A 16,794-nucleotide genomic window follows, 5' to 3' on the forward strand; every position below is an offset into this window, starting at 1 on the left:
TAGGCTTTGTCGTGCCCTCTTCACGACTGTCTTGGTGTGTTTGGAGCATGATAGTTTGTTGGTGATGTGGACACCAAGGAACTTGAAGCTCTCAGCCTGCTCCACTACAGCCCTGTCGATGAGAATGTGGGCGTGCTTGGTCCTCTTTTTCCTGTAGTCCACAATCATCTCCTTTGTCTTGATCACGTTAAGGGAGAGGTTGTTATCCTGGGTGAACAGGGAGTACAGGAGGGGACTGAGCACGCACCCCTGAGGGGCCCCCATGTTGAGAATCAGCGTGGCATATGTGTTGTTACCTACCCTTACCACCTGGGGGCGGCCCGTCAGGAAGTCCAGGATCCAGTTGCAGAGGGAGGTGTTTAGTCCCAGGATCCTTAGCTTAGTGATGAGCTTTGAGGGCACTATGGTGTTGAACGCTGAGCTGTAGTCAATGAATAGCATTCTCACATAGGTGTTCCTTTTGTCCAGGTGGGAAAGGAAAGTGTGGAGTGCAATAGAGATTGTATCATCTGTGGATCTGTTGGGGCTGTATGCAAATTGGAGTGGGTCTAGGGTTTCTGGAATAATGGTGTTGATATGAGCCTTTACCAGCCTTTCAAAGCACTTCATGGCTACAGACGTGAGTGCTATGGGTCGGTAGTCATTTAGGCAGGTTACCTTAGTGTTCTTGGGCACAGGGACTATGGTGGTCTGCTTGAAACATGTTGGCATTACAGACTCAGTCAGGGGCAGGTTGAAAATGTCAGTGAAGACACTTGCCAGTTGGTCAGCGCATGCTTGGAGTACACGTCCTGGTAATCCATCTGGCCCTGCGGCCTTGTGAATGTTAACCTGTTTAAAGGTCTTACTCACATCGGCTACGGAGAGCGTGATCACACAGTCGTCCAGAACACCTGATGCTCTCGTGCATGCTTCAGTGTTGCTTGCCTCGAAGCGAGCATAGAAGTAATTTAGCTCGTCTGGTAGGCTTGTGTCACTGGGCAGCTCGCAGCCGTGCTTCCCTTTGTAATCTGTAATAGTTTGCAAGCCCTGCCACATCAGACGAGCGTCGGAGCCGGTGTAGTACGATTTCAATCTTAGTCCTGTATTGACGCTTTGCCTGTTTGATGGTTCGTTGGAGGGCATAGCGGGATTTCTTATAAGCGTCGGGGTTAGTGTCCCAAGCCTTGAAAGCGGCAGCTCTACCCTTTAGCTCAGTGCGGATGTTGCCTGTAATCCATGGCTTCTGGTTGGGGTATGTACATATGGTCACTGTGGGGATGACGTCATCGATGCACTTATTGATGAAGCCAGTGACTGATGTGGTGTACTCCTCAATGCCATCGGAAGAATCCCAGAACATATTCCAGTCTGTGATAGAAAAACAGTCCTGTAGCTTAGCATCTGCATCATCTGACCACTTCTTTATTGACCGAGTCACTGGTGCTTCCTGCTTTAGTTTTTGCTTGTAAGCAGGAGTCAGGAGGATGGAGTTATGGTCAGATTTGCCAAATGGAGGGCGAGGGAGAGCTTTGTACGAGTCTCTGTGTGTGGAGTGAAGGTGGTCTAGAGTTTTTTTATTTTATTAAATGTTTTTCTCTGGTTGCACATTTAACATGCTGGTAGAAATTAGGTAAAACGGATTTAAGTTTCTCTGCATTAAAGTCCCTAGCCACTAGGAGCGCTGCCTCTGGATGAGCGTTTTCCTGTTTGCTTATGGCCTTATACAGCTCATTGAGTGCGGTCTTAGTGCCAGTATCGGTTTGTGGTGGTAAATAGTTTTCATCTATATATTTCATAGCTGTCTATCTTGGTAAATAGTATGGTCTACAGCTTATCATGAGATACTCTACCTCAGGCGAGCAAAACCTTGAGACTTCCTTAATATTAGATTTCGTGCAGCAGTTGTTGTTTACAGATATACACAGACCGCCACCCCTTGTCTTACCTGGAGGCAGCTGTTCTATCTTGCCGATGCAGTGTATATCCCGCCAGCTGTATGTTATCCATGTCGTCATTCAGCCACGACTCGGTGAAACATAAGATATTACAGTTTTTAATGTCCCGTTGGTAGGATATCCGTGATCGTAGTTAGTCTAATTTGTTTTCCAATGATTCCCCACTCGCCGTCGGATCCTTACAAGGCACCCCTACCTACGTCCCCGGTATCGCCGTCTCTTTCTCATGCGAATGACAGGGATTTGGGCCTTGTCGGGTGTCTGAAGAAAATCCTTAGTGTCCGACTCGTTAAAGAAAAAATCTTCGTCCAGTACGAGGTGAGTAATTGCTGTCCTGATATCCAGAAGCTCTTTTCGGTCATAAGAGACGGTGGCAGAAACTTTATGTACAAAATAAGTTACAAATAACGCGAAAAAACTCACACAATAGCACAATTGGTTAGGAGCCCGTAAAACATCAGCCATCTCCTCCGGTGCCATGTTTCTAATCGCCGTTCCTGCCATTATTGTGAACCGTCCTCCCCTCAGCAGTCTCCACTGCATTCAAAATGCGTTTAGAAATTTCCCGGCAGACTCAAAGTGAAAGACGTTATTTTATTGACTCTCATTCTGGCTTGATATGGATAAGGTCTTTCTTCACTCATTAGGCTCTGAGTCTGTGCTGGGACTGACATACCTGCCACCACACTGCCGGACCTGAATCCAAAGGCATTGTGTGCCCGCCAATCCCTCCATGCTGTCATGAATTATACATGTGTGCCTGTGTTGGGTTGTGTACCTTACCCATTCCTCCTCACAAAGGAAAGAATGTGCTTGGCTGGCAGAGCAGATCAGCAGAGAGGCTTGCTCTTTAGACCAGGTGCAGAGGGTTAGAGGGGTAACCAGTGACTTCCAGCCCCATCTCTGCCAAGGCTACACAGTGCTCCAACTCTGGCAGGCCTGTTCTGCTCTCCTCCTCCTCCCTCTCCTCCTCCTCTTATCCCTTCTTTTCTCTCTCTCTCCACAGGGAGCTGGACCATAACGACATCTCAGGCACAATAGAGGACACCAATGGGGCCTTCTCTGGACTGGACAGCCTCAACAAGCTGTGAGTATCCACCCCCCCCCCCCCTTCCTCCATCCCCCTCTCCCCAGAACCGGCCCCTTTAAGCTGGCTGCCCTGCCACTGGTTGGTGATTGTCTGCAGATCTGTGAACAGCTCCTTCAGTCCAGCGTGAAGGGTTTTCCACTGCAATCAAATAGTTTCCTCTGAGGCCTGTCGCCTGCCTATAGTCTATATCTAGTTCTCCCAGACCTGGCTTCAGACAGGACCAGCTCCATCTCTCCCTTCCCTCTGGGCCCCACACGTCATTTGGAAGTGTAACACTGAGAGATGACTAAGTGCTGCTCTGAGTTTTATTAGGGTTTTTCATGAAGCATGCAGGTTCATATTTTAACGGCAACTGGCTTTAAACTTGAAACAAGCCTGAATCTGGTTTTCATTTGGTTTACCAGACTCTCAACTGCAATTGTGTCCAAGTTCAGATTGTCTGTTGGTGGGAATTGAACTGCCTTGACGGTTAAACGATGTCAATGTGTTGTGATCTCTCGTATAACCATTAAACCATACCACAATGAACATACTGGGGCCTAAACAATCCTGGGATAAAAGATGGTGTCCAACCAAGGCTGTTCCCTGTGTGAGTGCTATCCTATTGAAAGGGCTTTTCTATTCACCTGCAGGAGATGAGCCTCAGCAGCTCTGTCTCTCTAGCCCTGCTCCTCTCTCTCTGCTCCACGGCCATGCCTTCCTGCCTGTTGTTAGGGACTGAAAGAGGGTGAAATTGGCCCAGCGCTGGCACAATCCTTCCATCCCGCCGGAAAACAACACTCCCCAACCCTGGGAAAAACAGAGAGAGAGGGGGAGGGACATTAAAGTGTCCTCCACACGCTTTGGGTCCCTCCAAATCGGATTGTGATGGGAGAATGGTCTGGGTGAACTTGTGCACTCACAAGTGGTCACAAAAAAACCAATTTCCCCATTGCTGTTTGAGGTGGAAAAATAAATTAATATATTGAGTGAAGAAATGTTAGTTAGATCATTATAGCATTGTATACATTTTTTCCAAAATGTGATTACTCTATGAAGACAATGTGATTGGAATGAAAGGCAATGTAGACTGCTAGATGTGCAATGTGATGGTGAAAATAAGAATGATTTAGAAATATTTATTTAAATATGCTAAATACGTTGGATGGAAGTGCAGTAACTTCCAGAGAGTAATGGTTCTCTGTGATGAAGCCTGCTGTGCAGCCCGTCTCCCCCTGTAGAGTCTAGAAACATAGGGCTCTGGCTGATCTGGGGTCAGTAGTGAGTGACATCTCTGCCAGGAGCTGACAGGTCCTCTCCATGACCAGTCATCTGCCCCGGGCCCCCTAAACACAGAGGCTTTCTTACAGAACGCCTGTGATCAATACCTCTTATCAACATGCGTCTTAGTGTTAGCTTATCTCCCCCAAATGTAATGATAACCAAGCAGACGCCCAATGGTTTTTGAAACATGGTTTGTATTTACATTTTACTGTGTAGATTTTCAGTGGATCGATATAGAAGGGGAGAGAGTAGAGTGGAGGAGGCGTGACAGGATTGAAATGTTCCGATGCAGGGGTCTTAACTCTAAACCAGCCGACTGTGTCCATCCGCTCCTCCTGGGAAGGAAGGCAGAGAGAGATGAGAGGAAGGATGAAGGGACGGACAGAAGGGGAGGAGAAGGAGGGAGGGTAGAGGGGTGTCTTTTGAAGAGCGGCTGGGATTAGACCCCCAGAGCTGCTTGTTCCTTACTTGAACCCGGCCTTGACAAGGCTACTTTTATTACTCTACAAGCTGTGTTGTCCCTCAGTGAGACAACCTGCTTTTCATGTGGCCCCCTGGCTCTCAGCCCCACCCTGTCATCGCTATTAAATTCTAATAAAGATAAAAGTGTCTTTGAAGAGCAGGCCGGGAGAGGGCGGGCCCTGAGTCCCTCACCCTCCTAATCTCCACACAGTTCGTATTTCCAATACCTCAATCCTCTGGTCTTATCAGATTCAACCCCTCTAACTGTGCATTCTCCTCCTTCCCCTTCCTCCTCTCTCTCTATATGTTTTTTTGTCCATTCCCTCCTCGCTCACTCTTTCACGCTCTTTCTTTCTTTCTTTTTCACGCTCTCTTCTCTCTTCTCTCTCTCTCTCTCTCTCTCTCTCTCTCTCTCTCTCTCTCTCTCTCTCTCTCTCTCTCTCTCTCTCTCTCTCTCTCTCTCTCTCTCTCTCTCTCTCTCTCTCTCTCTCTCTCTCTCTCTCTCTCTCTCTCTCTCTCTCTCTCTCTCTCTCTCTCTCTCTCTCTCTCTCTCTCTCTCTCACTCGTTTATCGGCGCCCTTCATGTGTGGAAATTGCAGAACTCTGTTTGGAAACAAGATCAAGTCGGTGGCCAAGAAAGCCTTCTTAGGCCTGGAGGCCCTGAGCACCTGTGAGTATCCCACAATGCACTGCGCGCCCCCAAGAGTGGCTGCCAAAAGTAGCTGCCTGAGAGGGCTGCTAGAAATTAAATAGTGTCTTTGTTAAAGGAGAAGACGGGCAGTTTGTGGGGCAAGCTGCTTCCCTCTCGTTAGAGGCAGCTTCAACTTTGGTCTTTTTTCCCTGGTGCAAGGGAACAAAGTTATTGAGCATATGGTCAGTTTGGTACAAGAAATTGAATTTATAAGTTCTTTCACAGACTCTGACCGTTAAGAAAAAAAAGTGATTAAAAAGCTGGAGAGTATCATTGGTCTTACACGCCTGAATCTAAAGTAAGCCCTTGCTGGCCGTGACACCGCTGTGTGTGTGTGTGTGTGTGCATGCGCATGCGTGTGCGTTCCCGTGTCCCCTTTATGTCAGTGCTGACGGGCGGCCCTCTGTTTAATGTCTCAACAGGAATCTGGGAGAGAACGCCATCCGCTCTATTCAGCCAGAGGCCTTCAGCAAGATGAGGAGCCTCAGGAACCTGTGAGTCTGCAATGATGAACACACACATATATATATATATATATATATATATATATATATATATATATATATATATATATATATATATATATATATATATATCTATACACACACACACGATACACACACACCTCACACTTAGTCTTTGGAAAATGTGATTTTCTTCACAATGATATGATATGGCTACACCATACTGCTGCAGTTCAGATCAAAGTAAGTCTTTAAAGGAGAATGACAAACTCTTCAGTCCTCTCCCCGCCCCGCCCCGCCCCTCCTCTCCTCTCCCCACCCTGCCTCTCTCCTCCTCTCCCCTCTTCTCCTCTCCCCTCTCCCAGGCTCATCCAGAGTGCCAGTTTCCTGTGTGACTGTCAGCTCCACTGGTTCCCTGAGTGGCTGTTGACCCGGAGGCTACAGACAGGCGTAGAGGCTACCTGTGCACATCCCGAAACCCTGAAGGGTACCAGCATCTTCCAGGCTCCGCCAGAAAGCTTTGTCTGTGGTGAGTAATGTGTGTGTGTGTGTTAGGGCAGTATGCTTGCTTTCTGTCAGACCGCGCAGGCAGCAGCTAAGACCAGATGGTGTTTTAAATTCCAGCTCGGGGTTGTTTACAGTATATGTGTTTATTTGTTTATGTGTGTGTGAGATTTTGTTCAAATGTTTTGATTTAGGTTCAGTGATGTGCTAATCCTTCCTTGTTTGTTTGTGTGTATGCATAGTATACATATCTTCTGTCACTGAGAGAAAACATTTGGTTACAAAGAATAATGCTTATGGAAGTTTGTCGTCTCTCCGTCTCTCTCCTCTCACCGCCTCTCTCCTGTAGACGACCTGCCTAAGCCCCAGATTACGGTGCAGCCAGAGACCACAGTGACGGTTCTGGGTAGTGACATGCGCCTCACGTGCACGGCGGCCAGCAGCAGCAGCTCACCTATGACCTTCGCCTGGCGCAAAGACCAGGAGCTGCTCCGCCATGCAGAGGTGGAGAACTTCGCCCACATGCGCGCTCACCACGGGGGGGTGCATGAGGCCAGGGGGGTGATGGAATACACCACCATTTTGCACCTGCGTCATGTGACCTTTGCCCACGAGGGCCGATACCAGTGCATCATCACCAACCACTTTGGCTCCTCCTACTCTACCAAGGCCCGCCTCACTGTCAACGGTACGCCACCAGGCCCTGAAGGGTTAACTGTCTCCCAGTATGACTGGTTTATATAGATAGAAATTGGGAATGTTTGTGTGCATGCGTGCGGTGGGATCATTTTCTCACTGTAATATGCTGATTTAGTAGATATTTTGCCTAGTTAAACTCAATAAGTGAGTTATTCTAGTGGTAAGAGATTAGTGGTAATTCTTAGCTTGAACATAGTATCTCTCTTTGTCTCTCTGCATCGCCCTGTGTGTGAGTCTCTCTGGGTGGAATTTGGAACAAATTGATTTAGGCGTGTCGTGGAGCTGACAGTGGCCATCTATTACACGCCCTGTCAGTTTGGCCAACAGATGCTGAGTGATTGTCTGCCCTGGCTGCCCTGCCCACCCAAATCAAACCCTGTCCCTAATCCAGTCCAACAGTGAGGGGGGGTTGTAAAACAGAGACTCTTGTGTTAACCTCTGTACTTCTCTGTTGTGGCTAACCCAGTGTCTCATATCTTCCTTTCCCACAGTCTTGCCTACGTTTGTGAAAACCCCTCAAGACAACACCATCCGTACAGGCACCACTGCCAAGCTAGAGTGTGCTGCTGAGGGGCACCCCACCCCCCAGATTGCCTGGCAGAAGGACGGGGGCACGGACTTCCCGGCGGCGCGCGAGCGGCGGATGCACGTGATGCCGGACGATGACGTGTTCTTCATCATGGGCGTCAAGCCGGAGGACATGGGCGTGTACAGCTGCACCGCCAAAAACACAGCGGGCGCCGTGTCTGCCAACGCCACCCTCACCGTGCTGGGTAAGACTGAATGCTGGTCACTAGGGCTGGGAAATGCCAGGGACCTCACAATACGATATTATCACCATACTTAGGTGCTGATGCGATATGTATTGCGATTCTCACCATTCTATATGTATTGCAATTCGATACTGCGATTTAATTGCGATTGGATGTTCCAAACATATTGCTCTCTGCTGCAGAGAGACGAGAGAGCATGAGAACTAGTTTTGATCAGTCATGGAAATAAAAGTGTTGAAAACATGTTGGCTCACTATTTAAAAAGAAGATGGAGAACAAGCCGACTAATGCTACCTAGCAAGAAAAAAAACAATACTTTGAGTCAAAGTATCTATATAATATCGGCCAAATTAATATTGCGATATGTATCTGTATAGATTTTTTTCCCCCATCACTACTGGCCATGCCCCACACCTACTGACAACCTCTAGTAGAGGAGGCTGGTGGGAGGAGCTATAGCAGGACTCAAATGTATGACTCAAATGTAAATGTATAGGAGGATGGGCTCATTGTAATGGCTGGAATGGAATAAATGGAACAGTATCAAACATATGGAAACCACATGTTCGACTCCGTTCCAAATATTCCATTCCAATCATTACAATGAGCCCATCCGCTTATACGTTTACATTTTAGTCATTTAGCAGACGCTCTTATCCAGAGCGACTTACAGTTGGTGCATTCACCTTAATATAATAATATAATATGCCATTTAGCAGACGCTTTTATCCAAAGCGACTTACAGTCATGCGTGCATACATTTTTTGTGTATGGGTGGTCCCGGGGATCGAACCCACTACCTTGGCGTTACAAGCGCCGTGCTCTACCAGCTGAGCTACAGAGGACCACAAGATGGCTAGGTGGGACAACCACATATCACAGTCATAGTAAGTACAAAGTCAAAGCTAGTAAGGGGGGAAAAAAGTCAAGCGCGAGTGTTGGTTCACAATTATTATTATTTCTAGAGCGCCTCCCACCAGCCTCCCCTGCCCTGTACATACCATCACATTCATCTGGCCAGTTAGCATTCCTCCATGCTTCCTACATAATGCTTCAGTGCAGGACACCAAACTAACACATAGCCCTCAATGTTTGAGGATTCATGGCTTGACTTCAGATGACCATAATATAGATACTAAAAATGAACAGTTAGTAAACCGCTCTAAAGCCAGTTGTGAACTGGTGAGCCTTGGTCCTAGAATGAAATGCTTCTGGCAGCTGTGGCCTTCCTCTAAGTCAGAGGTCAGGGTAGGGGTCAGATGGGGGAGGGCGGGATAGGGGAACTTCACAGAGGGGTTTTTGTTAACCGTTCTCACCCCTCTCCTCTCAGGGTGGGAGGGAGAGCTGTGACCTCTGGGACCGCAGGCCTCCATTCTCCTAGAGGGGCTTTTATTGGACGTGTAAGGGCCTGGGCTACAGTTGATATGTGAATTTGATGAGATCACATAATGTCAAGTACTGTGGATGTGTAAGGGCTTGGTCTATTCTACCTAATGTAGTGCTTTTAGTCCAGAACAACTCCTCCCAGGGACACGAGGTAGCAACAGCCCTCAGGAGTGGCTTTGTAATGTTTAGTCATGAATGAGGAAAGAAAGCTCAGAGCTGAGGCCCAGTCTGAAGAGGTAGAGTAGACAGAGTGAGATCATGGTGTTCTACATCACTCTGTGTTAAACAAAGCATAATGGACCATCACCAGTAGTCATTGTGTAGTTTCACATGAAGTGTTGGGATTGACCAGTCTGCTCTGGTGGGATGACTACACTGACCTGTGACCCTTCCCGTCTACAGAGACGCCCCAACTGGCCCAGGAGCTGGAGGACCGTAGTGTGGTGGTGGGGGAGACTGTAGTCCTGCAGTGTAAGGCCCTAGGCAGCCCCCTACCTAAAATCACCTGGCTGAGGAACGACCAGCCATTCCGCCCCTCCGACCGACACCACTTCACCCCCGGCAACCAGCTGCTGGTCATCGGCAGCGCCGCCTTAGAGGACGCTGGGAGGTACACGTGCGTCATGTCCAACAGGCTGGGCACAGAGCGCGCCCACAGCCAGCTGAGTGTCCGCCAGCGCCACACTGCCTGTGCTGCGCCGCCCGGCCCCAGCACCGTCACAGTGGGCATCATTGTCATCGCCGTGGTGACTAGCATCGTGGTGACCTCGCTGGTGTGGGTGTGCATCATCTACCAGACGCGCAAGAAGAGTGAGGAGTGCAGCGTCACCAACACGGGTGAGAGGGCGTTCATGCAGTTCTACTAATCACAGGGATTGGCTGTTCACCGCAATGTTGGCCGTAGTTTGTGCTGGTGCTGATGGTTTCCCTCCCCTCCCAGATGAGACCAACGTGCTCCCGGACGTCCCCAGCTACCTGTCCTCCCAGGGGACCCTCTCGGAGCGCCAGGACGTGTGTATCCGTGTGGAGGCAGGTGGTGGACCTCAGCCCAACAGACACATAGACAACACAGGTACAGTCTTCAGTTTGGTTTCTATATGAACCTCCAATACTCACCAATGACTGAACTGCTGTACCGCTCAAGGATGTTATTTTGTATCTAACATCACTAAATGTTTGCTTTACGTCTCCTCTAAATTCATGAAATTGTGGAAAAGGGTAGGTGTCTTTAAGAAATGTTATGTTCTCTCTGTCTATGTGCTGGTGTAGGTTACAATGAGGCTGTAGTGTGTTCGGAGTGTATGGAGAATGGGAACAGCTACTTCAAGTCAGACTCCGATTACCTCCCCCAGGGGATGGGACCTGTAGGCCTGGAGTACAAACAACATCCCCAACCCCACCACATGGACTACAGCGTACCTGTACCCGTAGTGATAGACACGGGACCCTACACCGCCTCCAATGGAGTCAAAAGGGACGCCCAGCCACCTGCGTTTCCCAGCAACCACAACATATTGTCATCACAGAGAAACCACAATGACAGAAAAGGTAGAGTGATCTTCCTATTCCACACTGTTGAGGACAGGATGGGGAATGGTAAAAAATATGTTGTGGATGGAGCCCTTAGCTGTGTAGATCACCCTGCCATGACAAATTACAGTGAAGGGAATTTGATGAAAAGCAGCATTGACTCACAGGGGAACAGGTCGGGTCTTGTCCTGGGATGCTGTACCTTTTGGCAAGGAACAGTCTGAGAGGAATTTGGGTCAGAATGCCGATCCTTCTTCATAATGTCAACGTAGCAATATGGATGCAATCCATAGCCCATAGCCTTGAGCTCTGTACAGATAGAGGTCTTGATTAGTTTGTGTTCTATAACTGGATGTGGCGTTCTCTTCTCTCTCTGTTCCCTCCCAGGTTCCTCAGTGAACAGGACGGGACAGACAACGTTAGTGTGCTCCCTATCCCAAGAGGAGGCCTTCCACAAGCCGGTGAAACTCGGCCCCGTAACAAGCCAATACACACTGGACACAGACTGTGAGCCAGAGCTCAGACAGACTCTACTCTCTAATAGAGCCTCCCAGAGTCACACACCTCCCTCAGGAGAGCCAGTGACTAGCAGGCTCTCCCCGCCCTGACACTAACAGACTCACTAGCCCTGAGTGGACTTGTTCTTTGCACTGGGAACTGCTACCTCAAACAGAGAGGCCAAGATCTGATCCTGTCCCCTGTTTGGACTAACGAGGCAGGAGCAGGGAGGGGGCATCTGGAGTTTTGAAGGCGGAGCTTGTGTGGGTGATGTCCCATCTGAGCGTATCAGCTGTACATACTTAACCTTCCCCTGGGAGGTGCCAACCAATCTTAGCTCCTAAATGGGACTTGCATTTGAAGCATGCAAATGTAGGTAATATTGTACATTAATGTGTGAAAGAGAGAGAGAGCTATACCATTGGACAATTGACTGTACATAAGAGTTTTCATATATATTATATAACTTTTACAAAGAGTATTTGAATTTATTCTGTGCATGACAAAGAACGGAGTGATGGTATTTTTTGTCTTTAACAAGCCTTGTCAGCCACTACCTACCTGCTTCAACTGCGGTGCCTTATTGCATGATCAAAGAAACCACAAACCGGACTCTTAGTATAGCAGAGATTTGTGAGAGCTATCGTACACTCTGTCATACCATGGAACACGTTATTGCACTTGAATGTTGTTTGACAAACGCAAACGCTGCCCCGTCATGGCCTTAAACCATAACTCATATTTACTGGTATTTTATGAAGGAAGGGCTTTGATTTTTATTTATTTGGGTACAACATGGAACAAGGGGATGTTTGGGATATGTAATTAGGTTTTGGATGTTTAAGCACTTTTGTACTACTCATCAGTACATGTAACCCAATAGGAATGTAAGAATTCTTAGTCAGGAAATGTTCACATTTCTGACAGCCATGGAATGTCAAGGCTCTTCCACCTGTCTGTCAAGGTACTAACCACCAACAAGCTGCTGTACTTCAGTTGGCTTTGGTTTAGGGACTACATCCTCCACGGTGCCTCAGCTCCATTTATTTTCATTATTTTTTATTTGTCCAACTAAAGGCCCAGATCCTTTGAATACACATTTGTAATGAATGTTGGTCCAACTCCTAAAATCATTTGTTATCCCCCCTCCCATCCCAATATGTTGAGCTATACCATGAACCTGCCATGCTGTAAGGGAATGAGAAACTCTCACCAGGAGGGCATTTTGAGACAGTTGTCATACTGTTTTACTCCTGTCATGTGTGTCTCTGTCTCACTGTTGTGTGTTCACACAGGGAATGGCCAGTATTTAGCCCTTGTCATAGCACCACACATCATCATCATAATAATACTGAAAATAATAATTTATGGTACTGGTACAACATGTTTAATCATTCAGAAACTATTGACCGGTACAAACGGAATCTCTTCATTTTGTAAAACTGCTTACTGCTGGGAAACTTGTGAAATGTACTCTTGCCAAACCTAGGAAAAATGTCCAGTCTATAAGGCCTGGATACACTGGGCTGACAAACCCAGACACTGAATGTCAGATTAAACAGAATTACATTTTCCAATGTATGCATATGTTTAGCCGTTTTATAGGCTAATTTTCTGTAAACACTTGTTTTGCTATTTACGGTATCAAAAAAGGCTCATTGTTTGACATATCTGAGCATATTCTTTAGAGAGCAGGAATTATAGATGGTCAGTTAGAAGTTGTCTTTATAATATCGTCCCACTATATCCATGAATGGACACGGGGGTGACGTGCAGTAATTTATTGGTTAACGGTCTGAATCATTGTACCAATGTCAAAGCTTAAACATTAAAGTGTCTAATAAAATCACATTTTGTGGAGTGTGTTTTTCCTTGCCTGTGTGGTTCAATAATGTCTCTCGTTAGGTAGTAAGTGGGCCAGGCAAAGCAAAATTATTGGTTGACTACTGGAATTAGCAGGTTTGTCAAAAGTATAGAGAACTCATTAATGTTGCTTTTGCCTCTATGTAAATACATAGGAGGTCCATCTCTAAAGCCAGGGTTAATTCTAAGCCTGGCGAATGACAGTAAGTCCATATTGAATGAGGGACAGTGGCTGGACAGAATGTACATTCCAGATGGACGTCCGTCAGTTGACTGACAGCCTCCAGGACAGAACTTGGCCCTCTGGTGCACCAACCAAATGCATGACATTGTTCCCCTTAGTGACAGGCTGTGTGACGAACACTCCCACCTGTGTAACATTCATCTCTCTCTCCCAGGCTTTAATGGTCTTTACCTTCCCCCTCAACCGACATCTGAAGGACACAATGGGAGTTATTCACAAAACATGGCCCCAGTATTAAATGTACCTGTTTTTGGAAAACCAATTTTATATTCAGAGAAACATTTTGATGCTTGCTCAATACTCCATGTTCACCAAGGCATTAGAGAGTAAAAGGTTCATCTAATCAGGATCTCCTGTTTTTAATACTAGGAAAAACAGGTGGTCAATTAAATTGTATACGTTTAATACTACCCCGTCGATGGAAGTTGGCTAAAGTCCATTAATGTTTGTCCATACATCTGCATTAATGTGGTGACAAATCCTGTAGTAAATGAGTGTTTAATCCACCAGAAACAGGCCCTAGGTCTAAGGTCCCATCTAGCACTGAGATGAGCTCATGATGCTTCTTTAATAGGCTTGCTGAGGTGAGGTACAGTATGTCTGAATGGCTCCCTGGTGGCTCTTCAATGCAGTGGTTTTGTTCACTGTATCTCCATACTGAATAACAGAGAGCAGTAACCTTGGATGGACCAACTACTGTGAGGTGATTATTCTACCATTTAACTACCCAGCTTTAGACAATGAACTTCACCGTTTGGAGAAAGCGGTGATGCTGAACAAAAATAATCACAAAGACTTTCATAGTATAAAAATATGGCTTTTAATACCATTTCCAATCACAGATGGTCATACAGTGAAGATACTCTGGCTCAGAGATATACGATTATTTTGAAAGCGATCCTTGCTGTTAAAAAATTTACGCAGTTAAACTCAATCTGAAGCGCACTGATGAGCAGGAATGCAGACCTCTGGGTAATGCGATCAGGGATGACTCGCACCAGGTGTCCCTCGGGGCCGGTTCAGGCTGGGATAGCACAGTACAGGGCCCTCCCAGGACGGCCCACTCCCACCTGCCCTCCACTTTCCCCAGGCCAGGGACAGGGTCTTTATAGCAGGGTGCGTCGGACCTTCTCATAAGCACCCAGGAAGATAAAACCTCCCAGACTGATAGACGTGACTCGAGGTATACTGCCAGAAAACAGACTGAAAAGACAGAGACAAAGTTGCATCAGGTATTATGCAAGAGTAACATGTTACTTGTTTTATTTTACTTGGTCTTGTTCCACATTTCTCTGCTAAGATGTATGTTCTGAGAGGGATTCCACACTATTTTAGGGAGCATGGGCCTATTAAGATAATCTAGAGTCAGTTTTAGAAGCTAGGGAACAGAAATAATGTTTTAGAATCAGTTTTAGAAGATAGGAGACTGGAGAGGCTGTTTTAGAGTCAGTTTTAGAAGACAGTGGACTGGAGAGGCTGTTTTAAAGACAGTTTTAGAAGCTAGGGGATTGAAAAGCTGTTTTAGAGTCAATTTTAGAAGACAGGGGAGTGGACAGGCTGTTTTAGAAGCTAGGAGACTAGAAAGTTGTTTTAGAAGTTGAGGAACTCTCCAGACTGTTGATGTTGTGGAGGTCAGGGGATGTGACAGGCCATGAGAGTGCGCCAGTCTCCCAAGCCCCTTTTCCACACAGCTGTTTTGTGGATTACTGCTGAACCCCCCCATGGGCCTCCCTGGAGCTCGATCTCTCTGCCTGACTGATGGCCAGATTACATCCACACACGTCCCTCTGCTGTCCATCCGTACGGCCGTCCAGCAACAGCCCCCTCAACTGGCTCAGTTCACCCCGGATCAGCACAGTCATTCTTCTCTCTCTTTTTCTCCCTCTCTCTTCTCCACTCTCTTGTACACACACTCTAGCATTTACTCTCTCTCTCTCTCCCCACTTCTCCGTCTCTCCCTACAGACTGGAAATATAATGGGTCCTATCCATTGGACTGTTTTGTTGCTTACTGAGAACCGCCACTCTGCCAATACGCCCCCCACACTCGGTTCATCGGTCTGTCTGTCCCTGCCTCTGCTCTGAGTGCCTTGGCTGCTCCAGGGCTGGCCTACATAACACAACAGGCCCCAAAGGACTGGGACACCTGTGGGGGCCGGGGTGACGGTGGGCTGGGGGGAGGTTTTATGGCCCTCATTTAGAAATGGGGTCACAAATGGTCTAACCACTAATACATCAATTTTGTCAACTGCAAATCTGTACAAGGTGCCAAGCATGTCAGGGATCTCTCAACTATCCCAGCCATGTACAGAACTGCACGTTTAGGAATGCTCCTAGTCGGATCGGGTGTTTTGGAGAGACAGCGCGTGCATGTGTGAGCGCGTGTGGGTGTGTAAATGCTTAAGCTGGAACAAATGAGCAAGGGGACATTTCTCAAAGCTTGTCATCCTGCCCTTCTGTTGGCTCTTTGCAGAGTTATCACCTTCCACTGAAATAGAAGTTAACACCCATTGTGTGTGAATCTCAACCTTTTCCCTCACGCGCGTTACATATCAAAATACAGTACTTTTCTAAATGCTCATGTGGTAGGTTGCCAGTGCTTGATTGAAGCCAATGTTGTTCCTAACAACAAGCCAAGGAAAGCAATAGACAGAAAATAATGTCCCATTTTCAGTATCTACCCATGTGAAAGCCTGTTCTGGCACTGGGTCAGCACAGTTCTTAAAGCATTCTTAGATTCTAAATTCTCCAGACCACCGCCATGTGTTCTGGTTCACTCAGCCAGAACAGTGTGTCACTTCCTGTCTGGGAGAAGCCCCACCTGTGGAACAAGATGGCTGAACTTCTCACGTATACCCCTGGGGCTCACTGACTCACTTTGACATCAGCAGCCCGCCAGCCACACAGTTCAGTCATGCCCTGATCACTGGCCAATCCCTTCGCAGCCTCCTGACTGCACAGCCTAAAATACCCCGAGTCCTCAGCAGGAGAGAGAGAGCTGCTCATCAGAGGCAAGGATGTTTTTTTGTTTTTTTAGGGGGTAGATCAGCTTTAATATTGCAGATAGATTGTAACTTCCATCAATGTAATTGTCTGCATCACTTCAAATCCCCCATATGTTTTGTTTTCTCTCGCAAATATATATATATATATATATATATATGTCCAGGCCCGTCTGAAGTTTGCTAGAGTGCATTTGGATGATCCAGAAGAGGATTGGGAGAATGTCATATGGTCAGATGAAACCAAAATATAACTTTTTGGTAAAAACTAAACTTGTCGTGTTTGAAGGACAAAGAATGCTGAGTTGCATCCAAAGAACACCATACCTACTGTGAAGCATGGGGGTGGAAACATCATGCTTTGGGGCTGTTTTTCTGCAAAGGGACCA

The 16,794-nt window shown here is 47.0% G+C and overlaps 2 protein-coding genes across 2 annotated transcripts in view; one reads left to right on the top strand and one right to left on the bottom strand.

Annotated features, from left to right (window-relative positions):
* LOC311137902 (leucine-rich repeats and immunoglobulin-like domains protein 1) overlaps positions 1–13,083 on the top strand; it is a 46,904-nt gene extending 33,821 nt beyond the window's left edge. The window contains exons 9-18 of the mRNA XM_084172509.1: positions 2,944–3,024; positions 5,352–5,426; positions 5,866–5,937; positions 6,273–6,436; positions 6,761–7,099; positions 7,602–7,883; positions 9,672–10,106; positions 10,210–10,341; positions 10,539–10,817; positions 11,187–13,083. Coding sequence (XP_084028635.1) covers positions 2,944–3,024; positions 5,352–5,426; positions 5,866–5,937; positions 6,273–6,436; positions 6,761–7,099; positions 7,602–7,883; positions 9,672–10,106; positions 10,210–10,341; positions 10,539–10,817; positions 11,187–11,407 — 2,080 coding nt within the window. The 3' untranslated portion in view covers positions 11,408–13,083. The remainder of the gene's footprint in view (positions 1–2,943; positions 3,025–5,351; positions 5,427–5,865; positions 5,938–6,272; positions 6,437–6,760; positions 7,100–7,601; positions 7,884–9,671; positions 10,107–10,209; positions 10,342–10,538; positions 10,818–11,186) is intronic.
* Positions 13,084–14,206: 1,123 nt separating this feature from the next.
* The window catches only part of slc25a26 (solute carrier family 25 member 26), a 53,588-nt gene continuing 51,000 nt past the window's right edge, over positions 14,207–16,794 (bottom strand). Inside the window, exon 10 of the mRNA XM_084173112.1 lies at positions 14,207–14,607. Within this exon, the coding sequence (XP_084029238.1) occupies positions 14,511–14,607 (97 nt within the window). The 3' untranslated portion in view covers positions 14,207–14,510. The remainder of the gene's footprint in view (positions 14,608–16,794) is intronic.

The sequence above is a fragment of the Coregonus lavaretus genome (assembly GCF_964263955.1).
Source record: "Coregonus lavaretus genome assembly, chromosome: 12".
In the NCBI taxonomy this organism is placed as follows: Eukaryota; Metazoa; Chordata; class Actinopteri; order Salmoniformes; family Salmonidae; genus Coregonus; species Coregonus lavaretus.